The following is a 10,885-nucleotide window of genomic DNA, read 5'->3' on the forward strand; positions in this document are numbered from 1 at the left end:
CTACCCAGAGGATACTTGGTCAAGGACCGGAAGTCGTGAGCTGCTTGAGTCATATGTAAAAGAATCGTTTCTGGCCACTCCCAAGTGAATGGCGATGAGAGAACTTTCCCCATTTGTAGAAATGCCTTCGCTATATATTTTACTTTCTCTGCTCCTGAAAAGTAATTTATTTTATTTTGTGGCAGCAATATAAATTGCTTTTCAGGACCTCCGACCCGCGATAGACCAACATGCAGTTGACCATGTGTAAAACATTTTTTTCGTAGGTCAATCGCTACTAATTCCAGAGTTTAGCACCTATAGAGGGATGTTTTTAGTCTGGATGGCCAAGTATGTCCTGGCCAAGCTTTCTTCTCTTAAATTTATTAGCCCATACGCATCATCTGGTTTATTGCTAACAAAACCCTAAACTTTAAAAATATATGTTGACTCATGAAAATTATTTCTCCACGCTATTTTTCAGTTTGTACAATTTGGTAACATAATTGTTTGCTTCACAGGAGCCTCGACTTTATTTTACTACATTTTGGGGTTCTGTTATTCTTCATTTTTGTGAAATCGTCATATCTAATTCGTATTTCCAGTGCACGTCATATTGAAGTTTATGTAGAATTTCTCATTATCCGCGCGTTAATAAGAAATATAACGGGAAAATATATGAAGTACCAAAACTGTACGAACAGGAATGTCAAAAAGTAAGGAAGAGCTAAGTTCGGGTGCAACTGAACATTTTATACTCTTGCAACTTGCTAGAATTAAGGCCAGGGAAATATTTAAGGAGTGACACGTCAACCAGAGGATCGGAAACTCATACACTGGCCAAAAAATTCGGCATAACTTTTGTTAGAAAAGCGAAGTTATTATATGTAATAGACTGCAGTAAGCATCGACCCGATATTATCCAATAATATGGTCAAAGTCAAAGTTAGGTCAAGTTTTCACTCAAATTTATTCATTTTTGGCACAAAGATACTCTTTTATGATTAAAACAAGCGCTCTCAATTTCATTGAGACAACTCAAATATTGGCTGATATATCCATCATAACCTCCTGGGAGTTCGAAACATTTGTATTATGTATATGGGGGTCGGATTTGGACAATTTTTGGTCAAAATAATAATAATAATAATACCAACGATTACCCTCCTCCCGCCAAACCGCGAAATTAGATGAGTCATAAAAGGCAAGAGAGTTTTAAGCGTTGCGATCTTAAGCTGCTCAGCTACAGAAACAAAAATTTCAACAGCCAAAATTAAGAATTAGATTAAAGTTTATAATTTTTGAATGTTACTTGTTAAGAGTAGATAAAATTTTTTTTTTTTTAATGGTAAAGAGAGAATCTGTTAGATCAAATGTGCTGGAATGAGAATTGAAATCGTGACATATACGGCGCAATGGTTCGTTTAACTCGAAATTTGTTCTAGAAAAYTTTAAAAGCAAAGGTTTAAACTGCCTGGTAGAGCGAGCGGGAATGTTAAAATTAATATCAGACAAGAGAGATGGGCTACACACTGACCCATTGATGAGTTTTACAAGAAATATTATACCAAGCATATCCCTACGACTAGCGAGTGTAGGGAGATTTATAAGTTTTAAACGGTTAATGTAAAGGGGAAGATTTAAACTGGAATGCCAATGCAAATGATTTAAGGCAAAAAGGAAAAATTGTTTTGGAACGGACGGAAAAAGGCGCTATACTTGAAGGGAACTATTACTGCAAAATTTCATTCTGTTTTATTAATTATTTCTTGATTTGTATACTGGAAAGTGAAATAATCAAATAGAATTTTAAAATTTGGTTTTGGAAGTAGGCGTGGTTATAGTCCGATTTTGTTTTAGGGGATACGTACAATCGTTAGGAGTTTAAATAAAATTCTCTGTCTAAATTTAAAATTTTCTGTTAAAAGTAAGTAATGATTTTTATTGGAATTTACGCTCTTTAGTCGATTAAAAAATAAAATTTTCTGAATTTTTTTACAAACCGTCCTCATTGTATTGCTTTCAAAATGGTTCAGGCCATTTTTCATTTCATGCAACGGTTTAGTCAGCTATAACGAACATACACAAACCCAACTTATTTTGATATAATATAAGATTAATTTTTCTATTTCTTCAATTTAGCAAATATCCAAGGCAATTGGGGACGACAAAAATCTGTGCGAACATTTAAAGTTACCAATTCAGAGAATAAATGACTACCAGTTTTTATTAAAGGTAAAGTATAAACCTAATTTTTTAAATTTTCATATGCACTCATTACATGTTATTTTCTTGGTGGTAGAAATTAGCCTTAACCATTCTCCGCTATAACTGTGTTACTATTAATATATTGTACTGCAAGCGTTCACAAGTAATAAAAACTAACTCATTTGCAGATTGTATATATTTGTGGACATATAATATGATATATGTGAGTTTAGCTAGTGAATTTTTTATACCGTTATATTTCAACAATGAAAGTGAATGAGTAGAACGTCCGTATCAACAACTTGCATTACTATTTTGTTAATTACGCGTTTGAGTGCCAAGTTATCATTGCTTCATTAAATTGTGTTGCCCAATGAAGTGTAAGTAATATTAAAAAAAAAAATAAGTAGTTATTTTCAAGTATTATTCATATCAATTTAAGTATTGGAGTATTTGTAATTGTATATTCCTTTAAACACCATAAACTGAAAAGAATAAATTATTTGGAATCGGTCGTAAAAGCCACTGATTGACGATCATAATATATAGTACTTCTCATTACAAAAAAGGACTCGTTTGTGGCTTTGCGACAAATTGCAGCGGCAGTTGAACTAAGGCTAGTTCTTGGACAATTCGGCGATAATGTACATGGGCGTAAAGCCACACTTTCAGAAAATAGAAGCTTTTGCCTCTGAACATAAAAATAAGTGCAGTTCTACCGGAGAAAAAAAGTGGCGAATTATTTTTTTATTGATGCTACCACATACTGAAGAAAAAATGGTGTTATCAATAAGACAACGACCCGAAACACACATGTTGGTATCTGAGTGATTTAAGGATGCAAATGTGGTCTGTATGCCTAGTCAATCCCTTAATCCCAAACGAACTTTGAGATTATACCCCACTGGAAACCTGCCAAAACTTATTTCAATCAATGCCGAATAGAATTTTAAAACTTATGAAAAACCGCATACATACGGGTTACAAATATTATTTTGACCAACGCCGAATAGAATTTTAAAACTCATGAAAAACCACATACTACGGGTTACCAATATTATTTTAACCAATGCTATTTCTTGTTTTGAAAAAATTTTCAGTTTTAATATTCGGAATAAAAGTTTTTGACATGTTTAGGTTTAATAAAGCATACCAAAGATATAACCAAAAGAAAATAGTTTTAATGTTAAGTATTTCAAAGTTATTAAGTAAAAACTGCTAGGTGTATAGCATATTCAAACGCAATATACATATGTATAAACGGTGTAAGAGCTTATATATTGTTAAAATGTTAAAATATAATAAAAAGTGTAATATACCTAACTACGTTCTATCTACACTTAATTACTTATACGCACATATATATTTGCATATTAAAATTTTTGTTTTTGCTTTGCCGTTTGGTTTTATTTGACGAATGCTGCTTGCTGCTGAATTTAAAAAAAGATAATGAAAATGTATTAGGGATAGCTATCGATTGTAAGAAATGGGTTGATAAATGTTATCCTGGCTTGGCGTCAATCGGAGCAACTGGTCGCAGTGAACTTCGGAATTCATAAGATGGATTTGCACTATCGTACAAAGAAAAAAATCGAAATAAGTTAGTTTTGAGCCCCTAAGTCGTTATAACTTCTTACCTTTAGATCGGAATGTACATTAGATAAAATTTTACTCAATATTTTTATTGTGGAGTTCAAACGATAATAGAAATGTACTACCCCCGGGGACAAAATGTATAATATGTTCGCTGGAAAGAAACTTAGTATTGAATTTTTCCAAAAAATATTTGGTTCTTATTTCCACCTATAAATTCTTTGCTTAAATATAAGTATATAATTCATATTTACTAATATATTTTATTTTCTTATTTATAATATTTCAAATATTAATCAATTAAAAAGTTAAGATATTGATTTTTTAATTATGGCCAGAGCCAAGTATACATACCAGGAGGTTTGTGACATCCAAAAGAAAACGACGGAAATCATATAATATACATATATATTATGTATATAAATGATAAGCGAGACGAGATGAGTCGATTTAGCCATGTCGATCTATCTGTATATGCGCGAACTAGTCCTTCCATTTTTCAGATATCGATCTGACGTTTTGTACTCGCCCCTTTCACTCCAAGAAACATCTCATTTGTCGGGATCACGGATATCAAAGCAATATAATATAGTTTATATGTCTAGAAAGAATTAGCAAAAATGTTTAGGGTACCGTCGGTTACTTAGTTTAGTTATACACATAATTCTGTTTTTATACGGTAAAATGGTATCTACAAAAAAGGAACTCCTCTAAACTTAATCTGAGAAGTAAATTGAATCGTGCTAATTGGAATAAAATCGTGTTAAAAATTGTTTTATTTATGCGAATTATATATGTATGTTTATACTTTTCCAGCTATTTGTGTACATTTGTATATACGTATAAACATAGTTGTTGATAGAAGTTTTCTTTTAACAAAAAATGTTGGCGTATTATTTTTGTTTCTTTGTGCGGTTTTCAATATGTCAAATTTAATTATGAAATAATCAAGACAATTGCAGGTTGATATTTTGTCGTATATTGGTTCGTATCGAGTTAGAAGGCTCCAAACTGTTAAATTTTAAGAATGATGGCATTTTATACCAATTAAATTGACAATTTTATTTTCTATATATAGTAATAAATTTGTAACGGAAAATCTTAGTTTTTTAAATCACACAGTTCTTGATGCTGATGTATCTATGAGAGTGATATGCATTGTACATTGTATATATATTGACAAACTAAAATGTTTTACACAAAACGCAAAATATTTGACTATTTAGCCATAGAATACTATGTATTTTTAATTTATTTCAGGAATTAATAAAGTACTCACATAATGTGCCTGAAAATACTAAAGACTTACAAAAAGCCTTGGAACTAATGCTTAGCGTTCCTAATAGAGCATTTCATAATAAACTTTTATCTAGCATAGAAGGATATAGAGGTAATATATATAAAATCGGACGTTTACTTAACCACGATTGGTGGACTATAAAAGATTCTGCTCAAAAATCTCACGATCGATATTTATTTTTATTTAAATCGAGGATTTTAATCTCTAATCTAAGGAAAATAAATGAAGAACGGTCAATTTTTGTTTTACAAAACATTATTAAACTACCAGACTGCAATATTGAGAATAATGTCGTCGAAAATGTGTTATACTTAACAGCAAAACCGGGAAAGCAAAACAAATTTTTGCCAATTACATTAAAACCTCACAAAATAGATATTCGAGAACAATGGTTTCAAGAAATTGTTTCATACATAGATGATGAATCGGCATTACAGGAACATTTTGCTGATGATTTACGTATTGATTCCTCACAAGTACTGTATGAAAATGAGTTACTTCTTCACTTACCGCAGAAGGCTGAGGCACATAATCCCTATTCTGGAATAAAAGCCTCAGATGTGGCTCACGATTACTATTTAAGTGACGAAGAAAGGAAAAAGTACTTAGAAGAACAGACAAATTTGCTTTCGAACAGAAATAAACAACATTTGGAGAATAAAATATTTGAAGAGAACAAACACTCACTTACTAAAACTGATGAATCACGTGTGAAAGAAAAAGCAAACTACTTAGAAGATCATACACAATGGCATCCAGATAGAAATATACAGCATTTTGACAGTACAATAACTGAAGAGAATGAAAACTCTCTTACTAAAAGTGCTGTATTATTTGAGAAAGAAAGGATAGACTTTTCCGATATGGTAACAGAAAATACTTTGTTATCGAAAAAGAAAGATGATTCCATAAATAATGCAAATGACACAATGCTGATTGAAAAAGATGTAATTTTTAACCAACAGTGTAGGCATGCATCAACTGATGGTATAGAATTAATTAATAAATGTAAGGATTTTTCCAATATTAAAATGTTATCCGATGGATCTGTTGGTAAGAATAGTGAAATATCTAATAATTCACAAATTAAGTCCTCACTAAATTTATTATCACCGCCATTGTCAGAAATTAATGAGACACCTAAAGAAGTAGCGAGCAGTAAAAAAATTACTTTAAGTGATATTCCTTTTTATACTGAATCATCCAAATTTATTATTAACACTACAGCAGCTTCAGACAAAAATAATAGTAAATCTACAAATATGAATGTTACTAACATAAAGGATAGTGCTTCTTTACAGCAATGGTCTAATTCTTTAACGAACCTTATCAGTTTGCCATATCAAGGCGGAGGAACTTCAAACCCTCCTCCGCCTTTACCGCCTAACTTTCATCGCATGCCTGGCTTCTTTGAACCTTTACCACGCATATCATACGAAACTTCAATTGAAATTTTAATAGTAAAAGCTCGTCCACCTTCGCCACCTCCTCTGCCGCAATCTATAAAAAAGCTTATAGTGCATAATGAAAGCTTAGAGCAAAAATCTGAAAACTTTTTAAAAGGAATTTATGACTCCCAAAATTTTGATACTTCAGTTCATACGGCTAAACAAAAGTTACGTTTTATTAAAAGCGCTGTAATTAAATCAACTGATTCTACTAAATACGCTGAAGATACAGTTAAAAAAGCTAAAGCTCGTGATTTTTTACACATATTTACTCCTCCATTGAAAACTAAAAGACCCATCTACGAGATCGTGGAAGTTCCATATACTAACGACCAATCCCAAGAACACATTGAAAATATTCATGAGGAACACAAGGAAGTAGGCACTGAAATTGACGTAACAGACCTAAACATTTCCAAAATGGAAGACTATACATCTGGATATTCTGCTAAATATTCGCGGAGGCGCGCTGAATGTAAGTTACCTTACTTGTTGGTAAAAAAAAAGAACATACTTACCGTACATACATATTATGTTCGATTTTAATCAATGTTATATACCATATATTAGTAGTTACGAGTACGAACATTTGTACTTACATTTGTTTATTTATTTTACATTTGCGAATAAACTAGAATTTCTGGTATAAAATCATTTGTATTTGTTAAAGCTCAAACAATAGCTGAATTTTATTCTAAATTTTTTCCAATATTTCTTTATTTATTGAATCTGCTTAGTAAAGCCCCAAATCTTAAATCTATTTAAAACTAAATAAGCTCAAGAATGTAGTTGAGCTTTTTTGGTAGAACGTGGCTTTCTAGTAGGCAGGTAGATCACTTCTTTTTAAGCGTGTTTGATTGCAGAAATTTGCCAAGACATTAGCTAATGGGTTTGGATGTTCGGGAAGTTTGGAAATATATGTCATTATGCTGTCCTCTATCTCCTTCTTTACCATAGTAATATCAAGATCTTTGTGAATGTTTTCATTACACATGTACCATGGTGCAACCGCGATTGATCTAAGCATTTTAGATTAAAACTTTTGTATAAAATTATACATATCAATGTTGGTTGCACAGGACGTACCCCACTGTTGAATGTATAACAGGACTTTGTTGTCTAGGCTGAGTTTAGAATTTTTGTTGAAAAGCCAATTAAAATTTGCTGCTCTTAACTTCATTCAAGTTATTTCATTCGCTATATGTTGTCGCCCCGTTCGCCTTCAATCCAGGTGAATCCCAAGATAAGTTACTTCATTAGCTTAAGGTACTAAAAAATTGTTTATTTTAACTGTCCGACACGTCTGGTCTTAGCGAAAATGTAACATGCTTACATTTTTGCTACTTTCAATAGCCGTCACTTGCAGGAAATGTCTTTTGTGCGTTTTCAAATCAAATAATATGACACATTGTGTGACATTTTACACATTATTAATTTATGGATATTACGAGATTTTTGAATTAAAGTCGTAGACACGTTTACGCGTTTATAGCCGAGTTAACAACAGCACGCCAGTCGTTTCTTCTTTTGTATATTCCAGGGCCAGGTCCTTCTCTACCCGATCCTTCCAATGGAGTGGAGGTTTTCGTCTGCTTCCCCCGGTGGGTACTGCGTCGAATACTTTCAAAGGTGGAGTTTTTTCCGCCGTCCCATTTGCTTTGCTTCCTTGTCCAGTCTGGAGAAAGCAGAACTAACGGCGCGGGTGTTGAGATCCATTATATCACTATCATCTGCATACGTCAGCAGATGTACACATTATAAAAGATTGTACCTGCTCGACTAAGTTCAGCAATTCAAATTATTTTCTCTAGCAGCAGATTGAAGAAGTCGCATGGTGAATATTTGGTCGGTTGGTAACTCGTCGTTGATATGATTTTATGCTGACGGAATGTAATAGCTTGTCAAAAAAGTCTTGCGGTATTTTTATTGAATTTTCAATTGTTCATAAAATTTTTTTTCATGTCTCATGCCCAGCTCTTGACCGACGCTACGGCTGCTACTATGCCGGTATCTTTCGACCAATTCAGCGGTTTTATCGCAATTTTCGACGACAGGCCTTCCGGAGCGTGGCGCATTTTCGGTGGGAATGGAAACTGTATCGGGTCCATAAACTGCACAAATTTTATTGGCGGCTTGAGATGCATTTTTGCCTTTATCGTAGTAGTACTGTAGACTATGCCGTATTTTCTCTTTATTTTGCTCCATGTTTGCGACGCTATAACTCACGAACGACTTAAAAGAAACGACAATCAATCAAACACGTGTTAGCGCGTGAAATGAGCTTTCCAAAAAGGTATAGCATGACCCGATGTGACGAATAAAACAAGAACTACTCGCTCTTAGCGCCAACTAGTGAAAATACCGCAAGACTTTTTTGACAATCTAATATATGCACACATCAAAACATCGATATTTGAGTAGAGAAATTGCGAATCGAAAATGTGTAATCAAAAAAAACCGAGTACTTTTAATATCTTATTAACTAAATAACGAAACATATCAAACAAATTTGCATTCTCCTGCTAGTTTTGCATTCGAGGTGTATGCATATATAAATCAGTTACCTGTTATCTCAAAGAAAAACTGTGATGAATACTCCAGAAAAATGTTGCCAAATGTTAAAATTTGTTACCAAAATAATGGTAAAGAGCGCAACATTTCGTTTTGTTCAGCGATGAAGTTCACTTTTGGTTGAATGGGTACGTCAATAAACAAAATTGTCACATTTGGAGTGATAATATCCACGGCTTGTGGAGAGCAGAGTGTGTGCTTGAGCAGCGCATCAGCATTAAATTTTGGCTAGGATACCAGGTGTGCTTTTTCGAACAGGTTGCATACTCAGCTTCCGTTAAGGAAACCGCACAACATTGCCGAAGAATCGATGATTCACATTGTAACAGTTGACTCGGGTCGATACATCAACTGATCAACAACATGCATAGATAATATTGTCCGAAACTCCTCTTTTTGCTTGTAGAGAGAGGCCAGTCGGTTTAGTTCTCCAGATTTTTTAGTGAATTTTATACTTGGTTTTTTTTGAAGAAAGTACGGGAGTGACTATTGTTTTACGTAGCACTATCAAATAACAACGTATAATATATGAATATTTTAGTTAGAATTCTTTGACAGGTGTAAACTTATACTTCGAAGTAATTTATAATACAAATATTTGATTTTTAACACTAAGCTTACCAGTACTGGTCTTTTGGACATTTTTCAAACTATTGTAAAACTTACACATTCTTAAACGTTGTAACACCGTTATCAAACCAATTCCAATTCTTAGAATATGCATATAATATTTTCTTCAGTGGGAAAAATATTATACCGTTAACTCAGAGGTATATATCTTTTATATATATACTTGACACAGTAGTAGTGCACTTCTAACGAGTTTATTTTGCAATTTTTTTACAACTGCTTATTTGAAGGAGATAAGGTAAAGCATCAATTTTTGGATGGACATTTTTTATTCCTTACATAGTGTAATAATTTGTTGTAGATAGTAACCCTAAAAATGTCAAAGCATTGGAAAATTACAAATTACCTAAGAAATATAACGGAAATTGAAAAAAAGAATTCAGAATATGATGAACAAGAAACCTCTCGAAATGAAAACAAAAACGTGGAAACAGAGATATTTACATCAAGTGAATTGGAATCAAAAAGAGATAGTGAAGAGGAGAATATTATAAACTAGCGTCCAGGACAGAAAAGAAAGAGAGTTTTATTGACATCCGAAACTGAGATAGATTTTGCACAAAGAAACAACGGGTGAAAATATTTTGAGGCAAGAATTTGTTGTTCCAGTTAGATTCAGAACTCGGAGATGCATACATAGTATCTCAAGAAAAAAACGTTTTTCAACAACCTCTTCAAGCTCTGATTTGCCTGTACGAAAAGCTTATCAAATCAAATTTTATTAAGGTTATAAAACAACAAAAATTTTTTCGAAGTGCGAAAAATATGTTTGTGGAAAATGCACATTCCAGACTAAAATAATTTGTAAACAATGTGAAGAAGTCGAATAGAGATTATTATATATACATGCATAACATTCTGTATAAAAATTTAGTCTTATTTTTTCTTTTATAATTAATTTTAAAAATTATATAAATTTATTTAACGAATTTCCACGAAAACTTTTTATTTTATATAGTACATTCAGTAATAAATATACAATTATCTGCATTGAATAATAAAATCCATAAGTTTTATAATGACCGTTCAAATTGAACGCGCGAATTACGAAACAATTTTAGATGACCGGCTCTTTAGAGTGTCAGAATAAAATGTGTCTTTATTTCAAAGATTTTCTTGCTTTTATAGTTTTACAAAAATGCTTATCTTCTAATTT

General features: G+C 32.4%; 1 protein-coding gene across 3 annotated transcripts in view; it reads left to right on the top strand.

Moving 5' to 3' along the window:
* The window catches only part of LOC108971160 (muscle M-line assembly protein unc-89), a 223,464-nt gene that overhangs the window by 5,467 nt on the left and 207,112 nt on the right, over positions 1-10,885 (top strand). For 2 of the 3 annotated variants that reach the window (XM_018937031.1, XM_018937032.1), the window contains exons 2-3: positions 2,122-2,214; positions 5,041-7,003. In XM_018937031.1, coding sequence (XP_018792576.1) covers positions 5,107-7,003 — 1,897 coding nt within the window. In that variant the 5' untranslated portion in view covers positions 2,122-2,214; positions 5,041-5,106. The remainder of the gene's footprint in view (positions 1-2,121; positions 2,215-5,040; positions 7,004-10,885) is intronic. The other variant, XM_018937034.1, reaches the window with a different exon arrangement.

The sequence above is a fragment of the Bactrocera latifrons genome, unplaced genomic scaffold, assembly GCF_001853355.1.
Source record: "Bactrocera latifrons isolate USDA-ARS-PBARC rearing strain unplaced genomic scaffold, ASM185335v1 scaffold_329, whole genome shotgun sequence".
NCBI classification, from domain to species: Eukaryota; Metazoa; Arthropoda; class Insecta; order Diptera; family Tephritidae; genus Bactrocera; species Bactrocera latifrons.